A 26,700-nucleotide genomic window follows, 5' to 3' on the forward strand; every position below is an offset into this window, starting at 1 on the left:
ACTGCAACTATAACAACAAAATTCAGCTTCTTCAGGAGTTTGCTACCACTGACCTTCCTGACCACCCTGCTGGGACCCTGGGGGGTTCCTGCTGGTGTGGGATGGTCAGCTGAGGCCAGGGCGGGCCTGTGGGACATCCTGCTGGTGGCTGTGGGGACATGGAGGGGCTGAGGGAGCTGGGGGGGCTCAGCTGGAGAAAAAGAGGCTCAGGGGGCACCTTCTGACTCTGCAACCCCTGCCAAGAGGGGAGAGCTGAGGAGGGGTCGGGCTCTGCTCCAGGGCACAGGGACAGGAGCAGAGGGCACAGCCTCAGGCTGGACCGGGCAGGGGGCACAGCAGCAGGAATTTCTGCCTGGAAAGGGTGGTCAGGCCTTGGAATGAATTGCCCAGGGAGGTGATGGATCCCCATCCCTGGAGGGATTTCAAAGCTGTGTGGATGTGGTCCCTGGGGACATGGTCAAGGGTGTCCTTGGCAGTGCTGGGGGAACAGTTCATAATCTGAATGACCTTTTCCGCCCCAAACCACTCTGTGATTCCATGACACTGACCCAGCCCGAGCAGAGCCCCAGCCCATGGAGGCACTCAGGGAGGGACAGGGGGACTCAGTGCTCCTCTGCACACCCAGGGCAGGGCAGGAAGGGACAGGAGAGGGCAGGGCAGGGATGCTGGGCAGGGCAGGGGTGCTGGGGAGGGATGCTGGGCAGGGCAGGGGTGCTGGGCAGGGCAGGGATACAGGACAGGGACGCTGTGCTGGACAGGACAGGGGTGCTGGGCAGGGCAGGGCAAGGATACAGGACAGGGGTGCTGGGCAGGACAGGGATGCTGGGCAGGGCAGGGCAGGGATGCTGTGCAGGGGTGCTGTGCTGGGCAGGGCAGGGATACAGGACAGGGGGGCTGGGCAGGACAGGGATGCTGGGCAGGGCAGGGCAGGGCGGTGATGCTGTGCCCGCCGCGCGCTCGGTGCCTTTAAGGGGCGGTGTCGGGGCGGTGTCGCGGCGGGGCCGGCCCGGTCCCCCCCGGCTCCCGGAACTGTCCCAGCGCCGGCCATGGTGCGCATCGAGACCGTGCGGACCAAGCCCTACGGCGACCAGAAGCCGGGCACCAGCGGGCTGCGCAAGCGGGTCACGGTGTTCCAGAGCAATGCCCACTACACCGAGAACTTCATCCAGAGCATCCTGGCCACGGTGCCGCCCGCCGAGCGCCAGGACGCCACGCTCGTGGTGGGGGGCGACGGCCGCTTCTACATGAAGGATGCCATCCAGCTCATCGTGCGCATCGCCGCCGCCAACGGGGTAAGGACGGGGCGCCGGGGCAGCCCCCGCCCGGCCGGCAGCGGAAATCGCGTGTCCGCGGCGTGGCAGCCACGGGCAGTGAGTGACTGATGAGCTGCCGCGAGCACGGCGCGGTCCGGGCGGGGAAACCTCCCTGCGGGCTGTACCCCTGCGGGCACCGGGCAGGGAGGGGGCAAATACAGCCTCTTATTCCTCCTGCAAAAGCGTGCAGGTGGTGAGGTGTTTGGAGGGGACCAGCGTTCTCTTCCCCGACGCTGGAATGTTTCTGGCTGCTCGGGATTCATCCCTGCTGCGTCCCCTTGGTGCTGTCACTTGGGCAGCCCGAGGGAAGGAAGCCCAGCAGGGGAAGGTGGTGCTGGTGGGGAGAGCTGCGCTGGAGCTGGGTTTGTAAAGGAAAGGTTTTCCCTGCCTTTTTTTCCCAGTGAAAAATATCCCTTTCTCCTGGGACACCAACAGCAAACGTTCTTCCTCGGGGACCACGAAGGAGGTAGTGGGCTGAGGATATTTAGTGCTCAGGGCTGGACATTGGGTAAAACCCGAGAGTTCCCCATTCAACTTCCCAGGTGCCTCAATGCCTTTAAATATCTGGTTTCTTAGGAAAAGAAATAGCAAATTGAGATCCCTGCCTTCTTTTGGCATAAAGAAGCAAATAACTGGTTTGTGTTTTTTCAAGCCTGTAGAAATTTGGCTTTTGTGATGTCTGGTTCCATATCCCTGCATCCCTGAGCAGCACCAGCCTTGCCCTGTGCACCTCTGGAAGTGATGGGCAGTGCAGCCCTCCCAGCAGCAGCCACTGGTTTATTTATGTGTTCTGGGGAGGGGTTGGAGTTGGGACACGCAGTGTTCATGCCTGACTACACACACAGACAGGATCCCTGTGGATCACTGGGAATAAGCAGTCTGGGAAACTCGTTCCCTGGGATGAAGGGTTGGTGCAGGTTTCTGGATGTGCACCCAGGGCCTGGTGGGCTGTGGAGTTCCCCATCCCCTGCACCTCAACTCCATCCCAGGAGCAGGAAAGGCCTGGAGGCAGAGCCTTGCAGGGGGTGAGGAGGTGCCTGGGGAGGGTGTGCAGGCACTCACGTACATGCAGAGCTGAGCTCACTGCCAGGGCTGCTGCAGTGGGTCCCAAGGGTGCCCTGCCAACTGCAACTGGCCTTGGAGCATTTTGCCCACTTGAATTCAAAGTGCTGCAGAGAACGTGCTCAAAAGGCAGGGGAAGGAAACACATGAAGGAATCTGTGGGTTCATAAATGAACAGGAGGTAAAGCCTGAATAAGGAACCAGAGGAGGTTCAGGGGGTGACCTGCAGAGCACACAGAGCCCCTGGAAACCTGACACACAGTTACTGGTTACACTGGAGCAGCACCAGCCTGTGAAGGGCACTGCAGGGATTGCCAGGCCCAGGAATGGCAAAACCCTCCAGTGCCAACACGTGGGGTGACTAAAAGGAGAGGGTTTCTCTAGAAAATACAAACTACTAGTTGTTAATAATTTTTTATACTTGCCTGCCTGATTTGGCGTGTTAATGGATGCTTGCATGGTGGTTTTTCTCTATAACCATGGTGTGGTTAAGGAAGAGTCTGGGAAAATCCTACTTCTTTTTGGTTAGTATGGAGTAACTGGAAGTCACCTGCCCTTCAAAGAGGAGAGTGGACAGCTGCTGTTAACTGGAGAGACAGTGTCCCACAGAACAGGGAACAGCACATGGACTTGCTCCTGGAGCCCATGGCTTGTCTGAGTGCTGGGGCTCTTGGGGTTTCCTGATTCCAGCAGTGTGAGAAATGCTGAGGGATGCAGAGAAAACAAGTGCTGGAAAACTGCATTTCTCATCCTAGGGATTAAGAGGTGATTGGATGAATACTTTAAAATCATGTGATGTTAAGATCTGGCTGAATGGTCCTCCTGAAGCACAGGAGAGACCCGAGGACCACAGCTGATCATTGTTTGTTTTACAAGTAAAAGGAAAGGATGCTGAAGTGACTTTTAGTTTTAACTCCACCTGGAGTGGTTAATCTGTAACCAAGTAGTTATTTTTGACTGGCAACAACTCAGTTTGTGGCTGTGAGATTAGGGAGTGTTTATCTTAAGTTTGCATTTATATAAGTAAACTGCAACAGAGATTGTTGGGTTTGCCATTCTCAGCTGGCATCCCTGCTTTGTTTTGGTCTGTGTGCCAAGTTCCCTCGATGTTCTTCCCACATAGTGAATCTGACTCTCTAATTACCTGAGTAGAAGCTTAAAATCTCCTGTTGGAGCATCCCATGCCAGTAGAATTGTGGCAGTGCAATGGTTTTATTTCCAAAGCAATCAAAAATGTCAGAACTGGAGCTGGAAATCCAGATCTGATCCTGTAACCAGCACCAGGCTGATTCACTGCCACTGTCACCTGCTGTTCCACAGATTTGCTGTGCCCTTGGCTCCCTCTGAACTAACACTTTTCCAAGTGCTACAAAGTAGTTTGGAGGTGTTTGGGATGCCAGGCAGTGCTTTGCATGCTAAATACTGCCTGGCTTTGTTCTTGCAGGACACAGGATTTTATTAGAAATGCTGCTCTCTGCCCTAGGAAGTTTGGTTTCTTGGCTTGGCTGCTGTAAACCTTTTTCCCCACTCAGTTATCCAGGGAAACCAAGTGTTGGAACTCTGTTGCATTGCCCAGCAGCTCTTGATTTGCCACTTCTCTGCTTTGGCAGCTCCCTCTGTGCTGTCCTGCCTCCAGACCAGTCCCCATTGAGTTCTTCCCTTCAAGTGAAAGCTCCTGGCATTGAAAATATCAAAATAAAGTGATCATAAAGCAAGTTATTCCAAAAATCAGTCCCTGTGCACCAGAGCTTTATGCAGTGGTGCTGGATCCTACAGGCCAGGAGGAAAAGCCTCAATTTCTGGTCTTCCTAAAGTTCCTGCTTTTCTCAGAGACAAAAGGGGGGATTGAGATGTGGTAAGTGAAGGAAGGAAATAAATACCAGTTGTTGGTATCTCCTGGCTGCAGATGATGTTTTGGGGGACAAGCAGATGATGTTTTGGGGGACAAGCAGATGATGTTTTGGGGGACAAGCAGATGATGCTTTAGGGGACAAGGAGATGATGTTTTGGGGGACAAGCAGATGATGTTTTAGGGGACAAGCAGATGATGCTTTAGGGGACAAGGAGGTGATGTTTTGGGGGACAAGCAGATGATGTTTTAGGGGACAAGCAGATGATGTTTTAGGGGACAAGCAGATGATGGTTTGGGGGACAAGCAGATGATGTTTTAGGGGACAAGCAGATGATGTTTTAGGGGACAAGCAGATGATGTTTTGGGGGACAAGCAGATGATGTTTTAGGGGACAAGCAGATGATGTTTTGGGGTACAAGCAGTGCTGCAGCAGCTCCTACAGGCTCCTTTTACACCAGCTTAGCCTCTCTTTGCCTGTAAAGTTAATTGGCTTATGCCAGTTTACAGTGGCAGGTGATTAAGGCAGTGCCAGGTTGACCAGTTTCAGTGCCTCTTTGGAATTTTAAACTGCACACTAATGAACCTCCAGCTCAGAGACAGAGCTAAGGTGCTTTGCAGTTAATGCCTGCAAATCCAGCAGGCAGAGCTGACATCCACCCTGCAGGGATTTAGCTGTAATCCCTGGGACAATGACTCTGCATAACCAGACCCCTCAGCCCTGGCTGGGCTGGCAGGGCAGCAGGGGGAGTCTAAAGCCTTCTCTTTGTCAGGGCAGAGTTTGGGACAGGGAGCTGGGCTGGAGAGCTGCTGTCCATGTGTCTGATGCCAAGTCCCAGCTCCTCTGGATCCAGGAATCCATATGGAGGGTCCTGCCCATCCTGGCATGGTTCTGAGTTAGCCAATATTTGGAGTAATGTCTCAGATGATAAACTGGAACATACTTTAGGAATAGATATAAATAACACAGTTAGAAGTGTGAAGAAGGCACGAATAATAAGGAATGTGATATGTCCATAGTACATATTCACAGCACAAGTTGTGGAGTAACACACTGAGCAGCAGATCTGATGGGCAGAGGACAAAGAGTTGGCAGGATCATCCGGTTATCCACAAAAACATCATTTGTAGGTTTTAAAATCAGGTTGTGTGAGTGAAACTCAGGAAATAAAGTCTTAAATAAAGAACTTAAACCCTGACCTAGGGCACCACCCTCAGAGAGGAGACACCAGCAGGAATGGCCTGAGGTCAGTTTGGAAGGAAGGAATTGTTGGCTGAGAGGGTGGGCAGGCCCTGGCACAGGTGCCCAGAGAAGCTGTGGCTGCCCCATCCCTGGGAGTGTCCAAGGCCAGGCTGGAGCACCCTGGGACAGTGGGAGGTGTCCCTGCCCATGGCAGGAATGGCACTGGATGGACTTTGAGGTCCCTCCCAACCCAAACCAGTCTGGGATTCCATGAGGTGGGACAGGTGGGGCCAGTGAGGAGGGAATGACCTGAGCCAAGGGCTGGGGAAGCCCAGGGAGGTGCAGGGAACAAGGGGACATTGTTCTCTGGCCTGCTGGGACTGGGCAAGAATCAAAAGGTTTGGGTCAAATGTTGGAAGGCATTTTAGAAGCCTAAGGCTGAGGAAAGGAGTGTGGTGGGAAGGTCACTGAATCTCTGCCTGGGAAAACCTTTAAGGAGAATGGTTTGTGTAGGGCTGTCCCTGCCTGAGGGCAGTTTTTGGGTTCAGGTGCTGGTTTCTGATCCAGGGGTAGGTGTTGTCTCTCAGCAGGTTGGGGCCAGAAATCCTGCAGCATTCCTGGATGTGCTGGAGGCAAACCAGCTGGAATCCCTGCCCTTTCCCCGGGGCAGGGGCAGCACAGCAGAGATAATATGCAGATTTGGGTGTGCTGTGAAGGGCTGACCTTTGAACACAAAGTTTCCCAATCCTGGTCACTGGTGCAAGGCCCTGCCAGTGGCACAAACCTGGGGATGGGGCTCTCATGCCCAGCCCTGCCACCTTTCCCTGCCACCCAGTTTGTCTCCTCACTTTAACTGGATGCAGTGCAGGAACAGAACAATGTCTCTTAATTAGAGAGGATGTCATGTGGATGTGTTGTCGAGATGGTGCCAGATATTCTTCTGCCTCTCCATAATCTCTACAGCAACTTCCAATCCCAGCTTTTGACTTAATTCCTGGTAGAAACAAAGTGGTTTGCAGTTGGAGCAGCACTCCTTGTATGACTTACAGGCTTGCACTCTGTTTATTTTACTCTGCTCCCGTTGCCCTGGCATTGCCAAATGTCACAGCAGTGGCTGCCTGGAGCAGAGTCTGCTCGGGCACGAAGGGCCAGGGTTTGGCAGCTGATCCTTGGGGTTTTTCAGGGCTCTTGGCACCCTCTTATGGCCAAAGTGCAGGGACAGTGCAGCGACTGGAGCTTTCCTGAGGGCACGAGTCAGGGGGATGGGGCTCTGTCTCCAAGGAAAGTCACCAAATAAGTGTGAAGTGATTTTACTCCATTTCTTACCTGAGATTTCATGCTGTTTGTCCTTTGGCCTAAGCACAGAAAAAGGGTGTAAGGAGGTGATGCCTGTCAGCAGCTGGGGACTGTCAGAAATTCCTGCAAAGCTGGAGGAGGAGGAGTGCAGCTGAGCACAGCCCCACAGAGGGCACAGTGGCTTTATCTGCCCTCGGAGTGAGGGGCAGTGATTGTTCCCACTCTGTTCTGTGTGTGTGAGGTGCAGTGGGTGGGCTCCTGGGAGGGGGAGACACCCTCACCAGCCCCTGACAGCCACCAGGAGTGACAGGCCCAGGACACACGACCACAGGGAGCAGCTCAGGGGACTGGGTGGTTTGCTGTAGCAGAGAGGGCATCACTGTAGCCAAAGGGTTTTAAGTGTATGGGGATTGTCAGGAAGAGGATGATGATCTGTTTGCTGTGTCAGCTCAGCAGAACTTAAACCACAGCAGGTGGGAGGGAAACACTTCCAGCCGCAAGGCCAGTTGTGCTCTGGCATTACCTGGAGGAAAAGGTTTCAAGAGCAAGTCCTATCAACTGTCTGGGTGTGTTTGATCCTACACCAGTGTGGGGAGGGAGCAGCTGACCTGCTGAATTCCTTTCCAGCCTGTGAGTGATCCATTGTGATCATCCCAGCAAAGCCTCCCAGACAGGGATCTAATGACCCTTCCCCAGTCCCTGCCCCAGTCCAGAGGTGCTCAGCATCCACCTCTGGTGACCTTTCCACCTCTGAATCCTCTGGCAGCCCCTGACCAGTTCCTGGGGATTGAGATTATCCCAAACAGGGATGCAGATGTTGCAGGAGAGCCCTGGGAGCAGGTGGGCACCCCAAACCCAGAGTTGTTGTTGTTACACTGTCCTTGCCCCTGTGCTTTATATGCACTCTTTAATATTTCAATTGATAGAATGTGTTTCACTTTGTGAACATAAACATTCCATCCTCCTCCCCAGCTTAATTTGATTCCTCTGTCTGGTCCACGTGCACTTTGTCACACACACAGATTCCAGCCTTCCACAGGCCTTTTCCCTGGCAGTGACTCCACGTGCTTTCATGGCAGCTGGAGGTGGCCTGTGCCCCCCTCCTGTCACTTAATGCCACGACATTTCACTTGGCACCGAGTTTATCTTGAGAGCAAGAAGGGAAAGAGCTTGCTTAGGCCTTTTCCTGCCAGGGGTAATGTGGGGAGCTGGACTGTGGTGTCTGTGCCACTAGAGGGAAACCTGGGCCTTTGCACGGGAGCTGAGGGAGGCTCAGGGTGGATGAAGCACAACCCGCTTGTTTCTGGCTGTGTATCCTTGGAAATCTCGTTGTGGGTGTAAAAGATTTGATGGCAATACCAATGATCCTGAGATCAGCTCAGTTGGTTAAATCTTGACTGTAACAATGCCAAGGTCATGAGTTCAATCCCCTGTGTGGGCCTTTGACTTAAGAGTTGGACTCGATGATCCTTGTGGGTCCTTCCAGCTCAGAATAGTCTGGGATTCTGTGATCCAACTGGATTTTAATGTATTAACGGATAGGACTTGGGGACTTGAGTTAGTGGTGGCCTTGGCAGTGCTGGGTTAGTGGCTGGACTTGGTGGTCTCAGAGGGCTTTCCCAACCTTTATGATTTGATCTCTTTATCATTTGGAAGAGAATGTATCAATTACTGGAGCAAGGACAGAATCAGCACCTCAGGAAAGAGCCCCTGAGCCCCTTTGCAGACCCTCACAATTCAGCTGAGCACACACTTCCATCCCCCTGATCTCATTAATGGGACAAACAGGGCCATCCCAAAGTGGCTGTTCTTGAACTGCCCCAGTAATATCCAGGAATTGTTTCCAGCAGCTCAGACAGAGCACTCTGGGTGTTACTGAGGAGGCTTGGAGGAAACTCTGATTTACAGTCACAGACCCCCAGACTGGTTTGGATTAGGAGGGACCTTAAAGCCCATCCAGTCCCGCCCCCTGCCATGAGCAGGGACACCTTCCACTAGCCCAGGTTGCTCCTTTCCATCCAGCCTGGCCTGGGACACTTCCAGGGTGGGGAATCCATGGAAGATGATGCTTAATAGAAGTTTCTTGGTCTCCGAGTCTCTCTTGAACATGTTCAAATAGTTCCAAAATGAGTATCTTTGCCAGGTGCAGTGTCCCAAATATTTTGATGCTTATTTTGTGTTTGTGATCTCAGTGAGGCTTGCTGGGGGTGTCCAGCTGAACCCACTATTCTCCTGTGGCTTTCCAGCTGCCCCAGCTCCTGGTGGGCGACATCCCTGTGTGTGTGAGGGAGCCCGGGAAGCAGTCAGGCTGTCAGCACAGGGAGGTAACAGATCCCTTCCCTTCCATTTTAGGAGTGACCTTTCACTCCCCGCACTTTGCTAAATAACTGCAGCAGGATCCCTCTGGAAGGCTGGCTCCTGGGAACCTGGCACTGCCCTGTGGATCTGCTGGGCTGGCAGGAACACCGAGCAGGAACACCGAGCAGCACATCCGACCCCCTCCCGCCTCGCCATCGCCCCTGCCCTGAGGGAGAACCACCTGGACTGAGCTGCTGGGCTGGGAACGGCCTGGAGCAGTGGCTGTGGAGCCAGCAGATGGTAGGGAAGGCAGAGCTCCTTCCCCAGCGAGGGCTGGCAGTGTGGAATTGTGTGAGGTTGTGTGTTCTCCGGGACAGCGAGCGCGGCTTCGGTTACACGACCCACCATCAGCGCAGGGAGCTATTTTTGGGTGCCCAGCAGCTTCCCTCAACTCCTGTCTCATAGGTGGGCCAAGGCTGGGGCTTCATTTTGGCATATTTTGCTTTTTCAATGCCTTTGGATGGAAAAAGAACATGGAAGGTGCTCCCCTGCCCGTGCTGACTGTGCCCACAGCTCCCTACAGCGACCAGAAACCGGGAACCAGCGGATTGCGCAGGAAGAGCGTTTATTTTGAAGCCAAGACAAACTACCTGCAGAACTTTATCCAGAGCATCTTTTACTCCATAGACCTGAGGGATCGCCAGGGATCTTCTCTGGTCGTTGGAGGTGATGGGAGGTACCTCAATAGGTCTGCAGTGGAACTGATTGTCCAAATGGCAGCTGCCAACGGGGTTGGTAAACGCTAAATCCCTAAATTCCTGTCGGGGTGTGGCTGAGAAATGCAGAGAACCAGAATAAATTAGTCACTCAGAGACTGAATTTCCCCAAAGGAAACTTCTGGGGTGAAGTTTTTAATGGAAAACCAGTTGGGTAGTAGAGAAATAACTGCTTTTTCACTCTAAGTGGTGCAGTTGGGTAGAGAAATACACTTGGGGAAGGCAAATAAATACTGCTTGGTGTTCCTGTGTTCTTGTTTTGTGTTTTGACAGCCCCAAGCTGTTGGCACCTGTGGGGTTTGTAACCTTTCCATGAGATTTAAACCCCTGATACTGTTCAGAAATCAAGTAACAGGGAGAGTGGCAAAGGGAAAGGTAAAACCTGGTTGTTTCCTTCTCACCAGGTGTAAGTTGTGGCTGTGAGACAAACACTCCAGGAGCCTTTGAAAACTGAAATGAGGGTGAGCAAGTGAGTGGCAACCTTTGTATGGATCTCAGTTGTGCTGGGATTCTGTGTTTTGGAAGCAGGACAGACTTGTCTGGTTTTGGTACATCATGACCCCTGCACTGCAAGGTTCTTGGGTTTGGGGGTTTTGTCTTTGTTTCCTTCTGCTTTTTAAGAAATAAAGGCTCTGCTGTCTGTCCTGGATCTCCTGTTATGCTGAGACCTGGATTTTAGGAATTTGTTTGACAGAACAACAGGGCAATTAGTTCGTGGGGAGGAGGGGGCTGCAGGAGGACTCCTTAATTCCCTGGGTGCTCATTGGTGGGCTCTCAGTACAGCCAGGGTGGGAATGTTGCCTGGGTTGCCTTGAAGGGCTCTGACCCGAAATGGCTGCACAAAGTGGGTCTGTTTGGAGAATTCCATGGAAGGTGTTTCTCCATCATTACAGTCCTAGATTTTTCTCAGAAGAAATTCCAGGGAATCAAAAAGGATTGAGTGTAAATTGTTCAGTGCCTCTTACACTGAGCAACCTTTTCCAGTGGTTACCACAGAGAGTTTTTAGCATTGGATGGGTGAGGAATGACAGCTGGAAACCTCTGGAAGCCAAGGGGGGTCCCAAATCAGAGGGCAGCTCGTATGGAGGGGGATGTTTCTTCCCTTTCTCTCTGTGGGAACAGCTGCAGTTCAGGTGTGTGGGCAGGACAGGCTGGGGAAGCACAATGGATCTCCTGGGTTCATCCAGCTCTCCTGAGGCTTTGGGAGGGGAAATCCCGTGTTTTGCCCGTGCACAGCAGCCCTTGAGCTGCCTGCAGGGCAGGGGGTGTTGCAGGGGATCCCCCAAGGGAAACTGGGCAACTAGGGGTGACCTTTTGGAGAAGAGGTCACAGGAATTCTCAGTGGAACTGAAGGAGCAAGTTCTGGAGGCTGGAATGAAGCACAGGACAAGGTGTGCTGGGGCTGAGGGTGGGGAAGAGCAAACCCCGTGTGGGTTGGGCCACTCTACAGAACTGCGGGTGTGACAAACGAGTGTGCTCAGCCCAGGAGCTGCTGCCCCAGCTGCAGGCAGGGCCTCCCTGGGGTCTGTAAGGTGCTGTCTCACATTTATGCTCGTGATTTGCTGGAGGTTCAGCTCTTTATCAGCTGCTCTGTGACAGCTGTGCCATGTAATGATGGGTGGGCAGCAAGGCTGGGGCTTAGCACCTGGCAGTGCCAGGGGGCAGGAATCACACTCATCCCATGCCCTTGGCTCAGCTCCCACAGCAGGCCTGGGGTTGGGAATGCTCCTGGTCCTTGCTTTGTCTTGGATTTGAATGGAATCCCTGCTCTTCTCTCAGCCTGCCTGGGTCTGATCTCAGCTGCTGCAAGTCTGGTGTGTTGTCAAATCTCTGTCACCTGACGTGGGGGCTGTGGTGAGGAGCGTGTTCCTCCAGGGAAACACTCATCCTCTGGGTTATTCCATGGATTCTGAGTCCTGTGCACTGCTCTGGATGCAGCCTCAGGGATATCAGTGAGCTCCTGGGAAGGAGGTGTGTTACCCACGGGGACACTCTGCAGCTGGTCCCACAGGAGCAGCCACGGTGTTCAGTTTGTGTAGTTTTGGCTTCTCCCTGTCCCACTGTGTGTTCTGAAAGCAAAGTTTGAGGCCACAGCCAGAGGGGTTGGTTGGTTGGTTGGTTGGTTGGTTGGTTGGGTTTTGGGGTTGTTTAGAAACAACTAAACAAGCCCAAACAGAGCTCAGCCCTTTGGTGCAGCATGTCCAGGTTTGGACAACACTCCAAAGCCACAACAGTGCGGGGTTGGGTGAGAGCTTTGGGATCCTCCCAGGAGCAGGGAGGGCCATCCACACCCCCAGGGCTCTGGTTTACCTTTGGGGTGGGCTGGTGTGGGGCTCACCGGGGTCTGCTTTGCTGTCCCCCCAGATTGGGCGCCTGGTGATCGGGCAGAACGGGATCCTGTCCACGCCCGCCGTGTCCTGCATCATCCGCAAGATCAAGGCCATTGGGGGCATCATCCTCACAGCCAGCCACAACCCTGGGGGGCCCTCTGGGGACTTTGGCATCAAATTCAACACTGCCAACGGAGGTGAGGCTGCTTGGCTCCTCCTTTGCCTTATTTCCCTGCACTTGCTTCTTGTGTTGTCACCGAGGAACCCAATTCTGGCTTTAATGCCACACAGACCCAGTGCCCTGAGCAGTGGGTTCCCCAAACAGGGCAGATCTGCTCCCCTCATTCCCTGGCATTCCTCTCCCAGGGCATTCCCAGCCCCTGTACCCAATTTTGGCTTTAGTGCCACACAGACCCAGTGCCCTGAGCAGTGGGTTCCCCAAACAGGGCAGATCTGCTCCCCTCATTCCCTGGCATTCCCCTCCTAGGGCATTCCCAGCCCCTGTACCCAATTTCTGCTTTAGTGCCATACACACCCAGTGCCCTGAGCAGTGGGTTCCCCAAACAGGGCAGATCTGCTCCCCTCATTCCCTGGAATTCCCCTCCTAGGGCATTCCCAGCCCCTGTACCCAATTTCTGCTTTAGTGCCATACACACCCAGTGCCCTGAGCAGTGGGTTCCCCAAACAGGGCAGATCTGCTCCCCTCATTCCCTGGCATTCCCCTCCCAGGGCATTCCCAGCCCCTGTACCCAATTTCGGCTTTAATGCCACACAGACCCAGTGCCCTGAGCAGTGGGTTCCCCAAACAAGGCAGATCTGCTCCCCTCATTCCCTGGCATTCCCCTCCCAGGGCATTCCCAGCCCCTGTACCCAATTTCTGCTTTAGTGCCATACACACCCAGTGCCCTGAGCAGTGGGTTCCCCAAACAGGGCAGATCTGCTCCCCTCATTCCCTGGCATTCCCTTCCCAGGGAGGCATTCCCACCCCCTGTACTCCTGAGGTGCCTCCCTCTTGCAGTCAGATCCTTCACCATCTCCCCCCTTGCCCATTTTCTCTGCCAGGTCCTGCTCCCGAAGCCATCACGGATAAAATTTTCCAAATCAGCAAGAAAATTGAGGAGTATGCAATCTGCCCAGACCTCCAGGTGGATCTGAGCACCATTGGGAAGCAGCAGTTTGACTTGGAGAACAAATTTAAACCATTTACAGGTAAACAAATGGCCTTTCCCCTTGGAAAGTATAAGGAAATTTGGGGTTTCTGAGGACAGACGTGGCCATTCTGATCCCTCCTCCTCATCCATTGGATAATCCAAGAAGGGCGTTGCTCCTGCATCCTGGCATTGATTTATTTTTTGGTTTGTCCTGCATCTTAATTTTGTAGGTACTTTACTTATATCAGTTTCTGTCCAAAAAAGTTTCTGCTTCAGTGGGAAAACCTTGATCCATCAAACTTCACTAAAATCAAAGGCTGTTTTGTCTGCAAGGCAAATGTGTGTTTGAAAACAGACACCTCTGCAGTTAAAGTGCATTTTCCTGATTACAAATGTGGTGTTTAATCCTGTAAATGATTTTCTGCCACAGTTTCACATATGAAAGCTCTCCCTGTGAGTGGGAAAGCTGTTACATTTCACACGTGACTTCTGTCTGTCAGCAGTGAAATAAGAAAATGCATTAAAAACAAGCTTTTGAAAAAACACTCTGAGTATTTTTTTACCACATCCTGGTGACTTGTGCTGGTGATTAAAAAATAAATAAATTAGGAGATGATAAAAGTTGGTGTTTCTCTCAGTCCCCATTTATGTAGTGGGATTTTTTATGTTAATGGGGGTTTTATGTTGCCTGTTGGCTGCAAAGGGGCAACTTTTTTGAACTGTTAAGTTCACAATTCCCACTTTGGTGGAAATTAAAGATCTATTTGTGTGTGTGTATGTGTATATATATATATATATATGTATATATATATATTTATTTCACTTTTCCTTTAATCCCACTGTCCAGGTAAGTGAAGTGGGACTGAGCCCCTTGAAGGAGGTTCAGGGAGCTGTAGCTGGGCACAGAATTTGCCTCAAGGATTTTGTTGGTGCATTTGTGTGTGACCTGAGTGCCTGTGAGAGCCTGTAATTAAATTCTTGATTTAGCACCATTATTGCTGCCTGTCTGAACTGCCTCTGTGGGGTGGTTTTCCCTTGTGCTGAGCCCTGGCCCTGTGCACTGAGGGCAGTCAGCAGGGACTTGGTTCCAGAGCTTTCAGCCTCTCGGGGTTGCTCTCTGCTGCTTTTGTTTTCCAGTGGAAATTGTGGACTCTGTGGAAGCTTATGCCAACATGCTGAGGAGCATCTTTGACTTCAGTGCCTTAAAGGAGCTGCTTTCAGGGAAAAACCACCTCAAGATCCGCATTGATGCCATGCACGGAGGTACCCAGGGTGGGAAGGGCTGTTTTAGGGGCATTTAACCCATCTAAACTGACCCCCTGTGGGAGCTGCTGTGCTTTGGGGCTGTGTCCCACACCGACTGACCCCCTGTGGGAGCTGCTGTGCTTTGGGGCTGTGCCCCACACCCACTGACCACTCTGTGGGAGCTGCTGTGCTTTGGGGCTGTGTCCCACACCCACTGACCCCGTGTGGGAGCTGCTGTGCTTTGGGGCTGTGCCCCACACCCACTGACCACTCTGTGGGAGCTGCTGTGCTTTGGGGCTGTGTCCCACACCCACTGACCACTCTGTGGGAGCTGCTGTGCTTTGGGGCTGTGTCCCACACCCACTGACCACTCTGTGGGAGCTGCTGTGCTTTGGGGCTGTGCCCCACACCCACTGACCACTCTGTGGGAGCTGCTGTGCTTTGGGGCCGTGCCCCACACCAACTGACGACTCTGGGGGAGTTCCTGTGCCTTGGGGCTGTGCCCCACACCAGCTGTCCACTCTGTGGGAGCTCCTGTGCCTCTGGGCTTTGTCCCACACCAGCTGACCACTCTGTGGGAGTTCCTGTGCCTTGGGGCCATAACCCACCTAAACTGACCACTCTGTGGGAGTTCCTGTACCTTGGGGCTGTGCCCCACACCAACTGACCACTCTGTGGGAGTTCCTGTGCCTTGGGGCTGTGCCCCACCTAAACTGACCACTCCAGGGGGGTTCCTGTGCCTTGGGGCTATGTCCCACACCAACTGACCACTCTGTGGGAGTTCCTGTGCCTCTGGGCTGTGCCCCACACCAGCTGACCACTCTGGGGGGTTCCTGTGCCTTGGGGCTGTGCCCCACACCAGCTGACCCGCTGAGCAGCCGGGGCAGGCTGTGACACGGCGCGGACCAAGGGCACAAAGCACTTGTTTCTCTCCCTGCCTTGCTGTGACAGTTGTGGGCCCCTACGTGAAGAAGATCCTGTGTGAGGAGCTGGGAGCCCCAGCAAACTCAGCTGTGAACTGCACCCCACTGGAGGACTTTGGGGGCCATCACCCCGACCCCAACCTGACCTACGCCGCCGACCTGGTGCAGACCATGAAGTCGGGCGAGTACGACTTCGGAGCTGCCTTCGATGGCGATGGGGTGAGTGAGCTGTCCTGGGGACACATCTGGGGCACTGATCCCAGCTGATTCTAAGCAAAGCCCTTTTTTCTCCCTCTCTCCCTCTGTGGTCACGAATGGAAGTGAGCCACTTGCTGCAGTTCACCACCACACTTGGCTACTGTGCCAATAAAGGAGCCCAAACTGCATTTAAACAACTTTAAAGGCTGTGAAAAACCAGCAGGAAGGCGAAACCTTGCCCAGGTGTTGCAGAGCTCTGTGTGTATCCCTGCACAGCCAGAAAGGGCCCGGGAGCTGCTGGGTTTGCAGGCAGCTGTGCCAGGCAGGGAGCAGAGCTGTGCCCCTCTTGTCCCCCCCAGGACCGCAACATGATCCTGGGCAAGCACGGCTTCTTCGTGAACCCCTCGGACTCGGTGGCCGTCATCGCTGCCAACATCCTCACCATCCCCTACTTCCAGCAGACCGGAGTGCGCGGCTTCGCCCGCAGCATGCCCACCAGCGGCGCCCTCGACAGGTACCCGTGCCCAGGGCAGGGGGGAGCCCCTGCTCTGGGGTGTGACAGGTCAGGGGTACAGCCCTGCCCCTTCTCTGGGGTGTGACAGGTCAGGGGGACAGGTGCCCTGCCCCTGCTCTGGGATGTGACAGGTCAGGGGGACAGGTGCCCTGCCAGGGCAGGGGGGAGCCCCTGCTCTGGGGTGTGAGAGGTCAGGGGGACAGCCCTGCCCCTTCTCTGGGATGTGACAGGTCAGGGGACAGCCCTGCCCCTGCTCTGGGATGTGACAGGTCAGGGGGAACAGCCCTGCCCCTGCTCTGGGATGTGACACATCAGGGAGACAGGTACCCTGCCAGGGAAGGGGGGAGCCCTTGCTCTGGGGTGTGACACACTGGGGAAACAGGTACCCTGTGCCCAGGGCAGGGGGGGAGCCCCTTCTCTGGGGTGTAACACTCTCCATGGTGGGGAGACAGGTATCCTGCCCAGGGGCAGAGGGGGGCAGCCCTGCCCCTTCTCTGGGATTTAACACATCAGGGAGACAGGTACCCTGTGCCCAGGGGCAGAGTGGGACAGCCCTGCCCTTGCTCTGGGGTTTAACACTCTCCATGGTGGGGAGGGTGTGCTTGCTCTGGGGAGGAGCGGGGCAGGCAGGGGGGTTTCATGGATTAACTCCTGTCTGGGGATGTGGCAGAGCTGGGCTGTGCTCTTGGCCCTTTCTCTCCTCTGCTCATAACCCCAGACAAATGATCCTCCCCACCTTTTTTTTTCCCTTAAATTTTATAGTGATGATTTCTCTGTTAAGTGTTTTGAGATCCACAGCTTGAAGTTGCTGCAGAGGAGCTGTGTGTTTGTATCTGTTATTTAAATGCACATCCCACCCACTTCCCAAACGTTTCCCTGGGATGCAATAGAGGGTTACAAACCCAAGCAGTGGCATTCCCTGCCTGCAGGGTCAGCCCAAGGGACAGGCTGGGACTGCAGCACCTCACCTGGAGCGCCAGGAATCCAGCTGGGATGTGACTTGGCCTTCTTGCCTTGGCAGGGTGGCTCAGGCCACAAAGATTGCTTTGTATGAGACTCCAACGGGCTGGAAGTTCTTTGGAAACCTGATGGATGCAAACAAACTGTCTCTGTGTGGAGAGGAAAGTTTTGGAACTGGTAAGTCAGCGTTCCTGGGATGACCCAGGGAGGTGTTATCCCTCCTCTTAGCTCTTTATTCTTTACAGCTTGGGATTTCTCTTTCATCTGTAGTTGTTAATGCCTCTAAAATAATGAAATGTTAAAAAAGGCTTGGAAGAATCAGTGTGGACTCAAACACAGTGCTGAGGGTTTTGTGAGGCAGGAGCCAGTTCTCCTCCAGTTCTCCAGGAAGAGACATGCAGGAAGTTTGGGGGCCTCTTTACTAGCCAGGTCATTGAGTCTGTGGGGATTAAGTGCAATGTTAAATGTATTTTTCAACTCTTGGTGGCCAGGAAAGCCTCCTAAATGTTTTCATTTCTGGAAAGAAATATGGTTTGGAGCATGGAGTTTTATTAGGGAAGGTTTCAGGTCACTATTAAATCTCTGAGCTTAATAGGGCCCTCATTTTCCTGTTCGAAAAACAAGGTATGATTTATAAAGTTTAAATTAACACTTGCCTTTGAACAGTCCAGGCAAGTTATTGGGTTACTGAGAAACAAAGTGAACATCACAGGGAATTTCTGGGGGGGTGCACATGACACACAAGTGTTGCTTGTGCAGGGAAGGTGAAGGGAGCAGGTTTTGCTCCACAGTGGAGTGGTGGGTACAGGGCACTCAGAATTCCAGAGAGACCTCAGCAGCTTCTGTGTAGGACACTCAGAATTCCTGGGAGATCTCAGCAGCTTCTGTGTAGGACACTCAGAATTCCTGGGAAACCTCAGCACAGGTTCTGTGCAGGACACTCAGAATTCCTGGGAAACCTCAGCACAGATTCTGTGCAGGACACTCAGAATTCCTGGGAGATCTCAGCACAGATTCTGTGCAGGACACTCAGAATTCCTGGGAAACCTCAGCACAGCTTCTGTGCAGGACACTCAGAATTCCTGGGAAACCTCAGCACAGATTCTGTGCAGGACACTCAGAATTCCTGGGAAACCTCAGCACAGATTCTGTGCAGGACACTCAGAATTCCTGGGAAACCTCAGCACAGATTCTGTGCAGGACACTCAGAATTCCTGGGAAACCTCAGCACAGATTCTGTGCAGGACACTCAGAATTCCTGGGAAACCTCAGCACAGGTTCTGTGCAGGACACTCAGAATTCCTGGGAAACCTCAGCGCAGCTCTGTGCAGGACACTCAGAATTCCTGGGAAACCTCAGCACAGGTTCTGTGCAGGACACTCAGAATTCCTGGGAGATCTCAGCACAGATTCTGTGCAGGACACTCAGAATTCCTGGGAGACCTCAGCACAGCTCTGTGCAGGACACTCAGAATTCCTGGGAGATCTCAGGAGCTTCTGTGCAGGACACTCAGAATTCCAGAGAGACCTCAGCACAGCTCTGTGCAGGACACTCAGAATTCCTGGGAGACCTCAGCAGCTCCTGAGCTCTCCCTTGGCACCTGCCTTGTGGTGTTGGCATCCTGACTGGGGAGAACTCAGCCCCCAGTTCCTGCACAAAGGCCTGAACTCTCCTGAGATCGTTTCTCCTGGTCTCCAAGGACCTCTGGTGGGACCTGCAAGGCACAGGGTCTTGAGGGAATTTAGGTTGGATGATTTCACACTCAAACCTTGTGTGTTTTCATGCCAACACCCCAGAAAATCCTTCTAACCTGTGTGAGGGTGCCTTGAATCCCCAGTGCTTGAGGTGAAGTGCTCTGTGGAGCTGAGGTGCCCCCCAGGCCTTGCCCCAGGGCATCCCAGGCTCTGGGTGAACGCAGAGAGCTGTGGGGCTGAGCAGTGCCCAGTGGCAATATTTTTGCAATCAAATGCTATTCTGATACCCTGGATTTGGCCTCAGGTTGGAAGGAAGGGGTAATTTTGGGAAATGTGGTATCTCTGTAAAGAAATCTTGAAGGAAATCATGAGTAAAGGAAAGATTTTGGGAGGTTTTTTTGAGTGATTTAAGCATATACTGAGCTTACATCCTGGACCTTGCCTAATGAGAGGGCACTGGTGCTTTAGGACATAAGTAAGACCAAAAAGCAACAAATGCTTTTCCAAATTCCTGGAGCTGCAGATGGGAGATGGTCTGGGATAAGCAGCTCTCCAAAACAGGCTCCCAGTTTCTCTCCATGCCCCAGCAGGTGAGTGACCACACCACAGACAGGAGTGACTGGTGGCATTTGCAGCAGGGGCTGAGGGCAGGTCTGGGGTTTGGAGCAGGTCTGGGGGGTTGGGGCAGGTCTGGGGTCTGGGGCAGGTCTGGGGTCTGGGGCAGGTCTGGGGTCTGGAGCAGGTCTGGGGTTTGGAGCAGGTCTGGGGTTTGGGGCAGGTCTGGGGTCTGGGGCAGGTCTGGGGTCTGGGGCAGGTCTGGGGTCTGGGGCAGGTCTGGGAGTTGGGGCAGGTCTGGGGTCTGGGGCAGGTCTGGGGTCTGGGGCAGGTCTGGGGTCTGGGGCAGGTCTGGGGTCTGGGACAGGGAGCATCACCCCCAGTGCAGCAGTTTGGGGGCACAGACCAGGGCAAGGCTGCTCTGCCCCCACAGTGCTGAGGGGTTTGTCCATCTGGCAATGAAAAAGGGATGAAAAAGGGATGGAAAGGGGTGAGCAGGGCTGGCTGATAGGAAGTTAATGAGGAGTTGTTTGGAGCTGGCCAGAATGTGAGTGTTGAAGGGGAGGGAGGTGAAGGAGCAGCCAAAGAGACCCGGTAAAAATTGAAACAAACTGTGACCTGGTGGGACTGGAGTCCAGCAGCAATTAGAGTAATGCAACATGACAGCATTCCTGCTTGCTTCCCTGGGTATTTTATTCCAGCAATAAGCTGATCCATCACATGGGACTGGTGTTTATTTAGCATTCCTCTGCATCACCTCTGCCCAGCTCTCTCCTCCCGGAGGGACCGTGGGGATAATTTATCGCTGTGGCCACAATAGTGGGGTTTGTGCAAAGCTCCAGCACCAGGCCCTGCCCCCAGTCCCTCCCAGAGGATTCCCACTCTGGCACTCCAGGAGAGGGTGACATGGCAGCTCTGGAGTGCTCTCTGCATTATTAGCTCCTTGGGGTTTCACTAATACCTGTTTGGAGGTTTTCCAGGGTGGGAAGGAGAGAGTGTTGCAGCTGTGGGCACAGCGGGAACTGGTAGGGCAGGGGCACAGTGTGGGCTGGGCATGCTCTGGGCATCTGATCCCGGTTAATTTGGGTGCTCAGGGTGCTGTGCAGGGCTCAGCCCCTCTCGGGTTTCCTGTGTGATGCCAGCCCTCAGGGCAGGGCAGGGCTGGGCTGGGCTCCCTGCCCTCCAGCAGTGCCAGCTCTAGGGGAATCAGGAGGGAGAGGCACAGACAGGCACAGGAAATTCAGCTCTGTGGGAATCAGGAGGGAGAGGCATAGACAGGCACAGGAAATTCCACCTGAACATGAGGGAGAATTTCCTCACTGTGCAATGACTGAGCAGTGGACAGATTGCCCAGAGAGGGTGTGGAGTCTCCTCACTGGAGACAGTCAGAAACCTGGATGCAACTGTGTGCTCTGGGATGACCCTGCTGGGGCAGGGAAGTGGCACCCGACGGTCCTCTGTGGTCCCTTCCAGCCTGACCCATCTGGGATCCTGTGAATCCTCCTCTGTGCAAAGGAGAGGCTTTCCCAGCCCCTCCCTGCCTGGTGTGTGGGAACTCTCCTGGTCTCCACAGGTGGATGATGTCTCTCCCTGCCCTGCTGTTTTCCAGCCCTGTGGCTGGTGCTCTCTGACCTGCTGCTCCTGTCCCCATTCTGGGCTAATTCCGAAGTTCCTGGGCCGTGGTTCCCCAGGAGGACTGACATTTCCCCTGGTGCTGGGCCAGGATTTGTGCTGCTCCCACTGTGCTGTTGGCAGACAGAACGTGGCAGCTGCTGAGGAGGTTGATGTTCTCCATCCTGAGCTGCTCCTCCGCCTTGCCTTTTTTTTAATTTGATGACCTTTTTACTGTGCATTCCCCATTCCTTCCTTGGGAACAGAGTTCAGGGTCTGTGAACAATGAGCATGTGTGTGTTAAAAGGGGCTGAATATTTGATTTGGGCTGCAGCTGAAAGCAGATGATCTCCTGCCCCGTTCAGGGATGGAGTGTGGGAATGCCTTCCATCTGGGAGCCTGTGGAGCTGCCAGATGGATGGAGGAGAGGAGAAGGCAGGGCCACAGCGTGGCCTCTGTGTGAAGGAGTGGGAACTGTTTGTGCTGTTGCCCCCGCAGGCTCCGACCACATCCGGGAGAAGGACGGGCTGTGGGCGGTGCTGGCCTGGCTGTCCATCCTGGCCACCCGCAAGCAGAGCGTGGAGGACATCCTGAAGGACCACTGGCAGCAGTATGGCAGGAACTACTTCACCAGGTGGGCACCATGCCCCTGACACCCCACACAGTCCCCTGGCCCCTGTCTGGCTCTCCCAGGCCACAGCCACAGCAATGGTGACACTGGAGTGTCACCCAGGCCACAGCCACAGCACCGGTGGCACTGGTGTGTGACCTGAGCCAGAGCCACAGCACTGGTGGCATTGGTGTGTCAGAAGGCCAGAGCCACAGCACTGGTGGCACTGGTGTGTCACAAGGTTGGAGCCACAGCACTGGTGGGACTCTCTACTGCCTCTTACCCAGGTGGGGAGGCCCAGGCTGGCAGTGGGATGTTGTCCTGGTGCAGTCACAGCTGCCCTTTGCTGTAGGGATGCCACGAGGGTGTTCCCACTGTTGCCATGGGGGCCCTGGTGAGGTGCTGTGGCAGAAGGACAGAAGTTCTTGGCTCCAGCCCTGGGCAGGGAGTTGGAGCCCAGCCCTGGCCCTGGGTCTGTGACGCACCCGGTGTGAGACAGCACTTGGTGCTTCCCCTCCTGACACCAAATGCCAGTGCTGTGTTGCAGTGTGTCCCAGGGGTTGGTGCTGGAGGGAGCTGTGGTGCTGCACACAGACCCTCTTCTCTTTTCACAGAATCCCACACTGCTTTGGGTTGAGAGGGACCTTAAAGTTCATCTCATTCCAACCCCCTGCCATGGGCAGGAACACCTTCCACCATCCCAGGTTGCTCCAAGTCCTGTCCAGCCTGGCCTTGGACACTTCAGGGATCCAGGGGCAGTCACAGCTTCTCTGGGCAACCCATTCTGGTGCTTTTTATGTGCCTTTTCTTCCCATGCTCCCCTCCAGAGTGGGAGCAGAGAACATCCACAGGACAGACCACACGGCTCCAAAGGGCATCATCAGGAGCCACAGTGCCCTCTGTGCCCTCCCCTCCCTCACCCTGTGTGGTGCCTGCTGCAGGTACGACTATGAGGAGGTGGATGCAGATGCAGCCAACAAAATGATGAAGGATTTGGAGGCGGTGATGTTCGACCGCTCCTTCGTGGGGAAGCAGCTGTCCTGTGGGGACAAAGTCTACACGGTGGAGAAGGCCGATAACTTCGAGTACAACGATCCCGTGGATGGGAGTGTCTCCAAAAACCAGGTGGGCATTACCTTTGTTTCTGTTTTCATGGAATAGCACTGGGTTGGGTATGTTGTGTATGGCAGCCAGTCTGTGGCTCTTGTCTCCAGGCATGTGCTGAGGTGAGAACCTCCCAGCGAGTTCTGCAGTGTGGGTTGGGAGGGACAGCGATCCCTCTGGGGCTGGGCACAGGGTAACAGAAGAGAAGGAGCTCAGGGATGGAGCAGGGTGGGCATAGCCACTCTGGCTCTCATGGAAAATACCCAAATGCTGAGAGGCTGCTTCCTCCCTGCCCAGGGCCTGCGGCTCATCTTCTCCGACGGCTCCCGCATCATCTTCCGGCTGAGCGGCACCGGCAGCGCGGGGGCCACCGTGCGGCTCTACATCGACAGCTACGAGAAGGACGCGCAGAAGATCCACCAGGACCCGCAGGTGGGCGTGGGAGCCCAGCTGGGCAGGTGGGCCTGTGGGCACACCGACCTGTTCTGTGTGAGGGCACACTGACCCCTTCAGTGCTGAGGGCACACTGACCCCTTCTGTGCTGAGGGCACACCGACCTGTTCTGTGTGAGGGCACACCGACCTGTTCAGTGTGAGGGCACACCGACCCCTTCTGTGCTGAGGGCACACCGACCCCTTCTGTGCTGAGGGCACACCGACCTGTTCTGTGTGAGGGCACACCGACCCCTTCTGTGCTGAGGGCACACCGACCTGTTCTGTGTGAGGGCACACCGACCCCTTCTGTGCTGAGGGCACACTGACCTGTTCAGTGCTGAGGGCACACCGACCTGTTCTGTGTGAGGGCACACTGACCCGTTCAGTGCTGAGGGCACACTGACCTGTTCTGTGCTGAGGGCACACTGACCCCTTCAGTGCTGAGGGCACACTGACCTGTTCTGTGTGAGGGCACACCGACCCCTTCTGTGCTGAGGGCACACTGACCTGTTCAGTGCTGAGGGCACACTGACCCCTTCTGTGCTGAGGGCACACTGACCTGTTCAGTGCTGAGGGCACACTGACCTGTTCTGTGTGAGGGCACACCGACCTGTTCTGTGTGAGGGCACACTGACCCCTTCAGTGCTGAGGGCACACTGACCCCTTCTGTGCTGAGGGCACACCGACCTGTTCAGTGCTGAGGGCACACCGACCTGTTCAGTGCTGAGGGCACACCGACCTGTTCTGTGTGAGGGCACACCGACCTGTTCTGTGTGAGGGCACACTGACCTGTTCAGTGCTGAGGGCACACTGACCCCTTCTGTGTGAGGGCACACTGACCTGTTCTGTGCTGAGGGCACACTGACCTGTTCTGTGCTGAGGGCACACTGACCTGTTCTGTGTGAGGGCACACTGACCTGTTCTGTGTGAGGGCACACTGACCTGTTCTGTGCTGAGGGCACACTGACCTGTTCTGTGCTGAGGGCACACTGACCTGTTCAGTGCTGAGGGCACACTGACCTGTTCTGTGTGAGGGCACACTGACCTGTTCTGTGCTGAGGGCACACTGACCTGTTCTGTGCTGAGGGCATGCTGACCCCTTCGTGTGAGGGCACACTGACCTGTTCTGTGCTGAGGGCACACTGACCTGTTCTGTGCTGAGGGCACACTGACCTGTTCTGTGCTGAGGGCACGCTGACCCCTTCGTGTGAGGGCACACTGACCTGTTCAGTGCTGAGGGCACGCTGACCCCTTCGTGTGAGGGCACACTGACCTGTTCTGTGCTGAGGGCACACTGACCTGTTCTGTGCTGAGGGCACACCGACCCCTTCTGTGCTGAGGGTACACCGACCCCTTCTGTGCTGAGGGCACACCGACCTGTTCTGTGCTGAGGGCACACTGACCCCTTCAGTGTGAGGGCACACCGATCTGTTCTGTGTGAGGGCACACCGACCCCTTCAGTGCTGAGGGCACACTGACCTGTTCTGTGCTGAGGGCACACTGACCTGTTCAGTGCTGAGGGCACGCTGACCTGTTCTGTGCTGAGGGCACACTGACCCCTTCTGTGCTGAGGGCACACCGACCTGTTCTGTGTGAGGGCACACCGACCTGTTCTGTGCTGAGGGCACACTGACCTGTTCTGTGTGAGGGCACACCGACCTGTTCTGTGCTGAGGGCACACTGACCCCTTCAGTGCTGAGGGCACACTGACCCCTTCTGTGTGAGGGCACACTGACCCCTTCTGTGCTGAGGGCACACTGACCCCTTCAGTGCTGAGGGCACACTGACCCCTTCAGTGCTGAGGGCACACTGACCTGTTCTGTGTGAGGGCACACTGACCTGTTCTGTGTGAGGGCACACTGACCTGTTCTGTGCTGAGGGCACACTGACCCCTTCAGTGCTGAGGGCACACTGACCTGTTCAGTGTGAGGGCACACTGACCCCTTCAGTGCTGAGGGCACACTGACCTGTTCTGTGCTGAGGGCACACTGACCCCTTCTGTGCTGAGGGCACACTGACCTGTTCTGTGTGAGGGCACACTGACCCCTTCAGTGCTGAGGGCACACCGACCCCTTCTGTGCTGAGCTCAGTGCATGTTCTTTACAACAGCACCTAAAAGTGCTGCTCAGCCTCTTTCAGGCATGGGAGGAAAAGAATGTTCCTCTCATCTTTAGGATCAGGTGGGATCTCAGGAAAAGGTCCTTCCCCCAGAGGGTGGTGAGCACTGACCAGGCTCCCCAGGGCCCCAAGGCTGCCAGAGCTCCAGGAGGGTTTGGACAATGCTCTGGGGACAGGGTGAGATGGTTGGGGTGTCCTGGGCAGGGCCAGGATTTGGACTCAATGGTCCTGATGGATCCCTTCCAACTCAGCCTATTCTATGACTCTCTATTCCCCAGCAAAAACTGTGTGACCTCTTTCTGCACAACTTTCATGCCATTACTGACAAATAGATTCAAAATCCCACATTCTGAGAGGAACAAACTGAACTCAGGATTTACCTGTCCTGTGCCTGCATGCAGCAGAGTTTGGGATCTGGCACAGGGAGCATGGCACCAGCAAGAGCTGATCTGAGCCTGGGGTTGGTCTCTGAGCACTGCATCCCCTCTCTGGTCCTGCATCCCCTCTCTGGTCCTGCATCCTCTCGCTGGTCCTGCATCCCCTTGCTGGTCCTGCAGCCCACACTGGTCCTGTGGCCAGCAGAGCTGTGCTGTGGGTGCACTGGGCCAATGCCCACGAGGGGAGGGGTGTGTGAGGGCTGTGTGTGCTGCTGTGCCCTGAGCCACCTCTCTGCTCCCTGCAGGTGATGTTGGCCCCTCTCATCTCCATCGCCCTGAAGCTGTCCCAGCTGCACGAGCGCACCGGCCGCAGCGGGCCCACCGTCATCACATAGAGCGGCACTGCCAGCGAGGCCAGCCCGGCTGTCCCACCCCTCTGCCACCCAGGGGACAGCGAGGCCAGCCCTGTCCCCTCTGCCACCCAGGGGACAGCGAGGCCAGCCCGGCTGCCTGTCCCCTCTGCCACCTAGGGGGAACAGTGAGGCCAGCCTGGCTGTCCCACCCCTCTGCCACCCAGGGGACAGCGAGGCCAGCCCAGCTGCCCTGCCCCTCTGCCACCCAGGGGGAACAGTGAGGCCAGCCCTGTCTCCTCTGCCACCCAGGGGGGACAGTGAGGCCAGCCCTGTCTCCTCTGCCACCCGGGGGGACAGTGAGGCCAGCCCAGCTGCCCTGCCCCTCTACCACCCAGGGGACAGTGAGGCCAGCCCTGTCCCGTCTGCCACGCAGAGGGCAGTGCTCCTTCTAGTCCTGTATTTAAGAACACTGGTTTGCTGCTAAGGATAGACAAGAATAAAGCCCAGCCCCTCAGCACCCTTTGTCCTGTTCTCTGTCCCCAGCGCTGCCAGCGGGTCGTGTGTGCTGCTCATTAGACAGCCTTGGGGTCAGCAGATGAGCTCTTGGCTTTTCCTTAAACAAAAGGCACTAGAAATAACAGAGACAAATTCTTCAATGATTCAGAGGCTTTTTTCCTAGCTTGGAAACTCCTGGAAAAGAAGCACAAATAGTTTATTTGTTAATACACAGTCTTTTAATAAGCAAT

General features: G+C 54.9%; 1 protein-coding gene across 2 annotated transcripts; it reads left to right on the forward strand.

Moving 5' to 3' along the window:
* Positions 1-984: 984 nt before the first annotated feature.
* PGM1 (phosphoglucomutase 1) lies at positions 985-26,468 on the forward strand. 2 transcript variants are annotated; one of them, XM_071565235.1, is made up of 11 exons: positions 985-1,292; positions 12,142-12,304; positions 13,170-13,316; positions 14,396-14,521; positions 15,455-15,645; positions 15,984-16,138; positions 17,160-17,275; positions 21,457-21,592; positions 22,510-22,693; positions 22,970-23,104; positions 25,907-26,468. In XM_071565235.1, exons 1-11 carry the CDS (start codon positions 1,047-1,049, stop codon positions 25,994-25,996), a joined length of 1,689 nt encoding a protein of 562 aa, XP_071421336.1. In that variant the 5' UTR covers positions 985-1,046; the 3' UTR covers positions 25,997-26,468. The 2 variants fall into 2 exon arrangements, with proteins under 2 accessions (XP_071421336.1, XP_071421337.1); XM_071565236.1 differs by lacking the exon at positions 985-1,292 and adding an exon at positions 9,535-9,792.
* Positions 26,469-26,700: the final 232 nt, after the last annotated feature.

This window comes from Pithys albifrons, chromosome 10 (genome assembly GCF_047495875.1).
Source record: "Pithys albifrons albifrons isolate INPA30051 chromosome 10, PitAlb_v1, whole genome shotgun sequence".
Classification (NCBI taxonomy): Eukaryota; Metazoa; Chordata; class Aves; order Passeriformes; family Thamnophilidae; genus Pithys; species Pithys albifrons.

Excerpts from the sequence above, each read along its gene's own strand:
- PGM1 (XM_071565236.1), top strand. The coding sequence starts at position 9,535 with ATGGAAGGTGCTCCCCTGCCCGTGCTGACTGTGCCCACAGCTCCCTAC. Across the intron at positions 9,793-12,141 it reads AAATGGCAGCTGCCAACGGG|ATTGGGCGCCTGGTGATCGG; the intron begins GTTGGTAAACGC and ends CTGTCCCCCCAG. Across the intron at positions 13,317-14,395 it reads CAAATTTAAACCATTTACAG|TGGAAATTGTGGACTCTGTG; the intron begins GTAAACAAATGG and ends TTTGTTTTCCAG.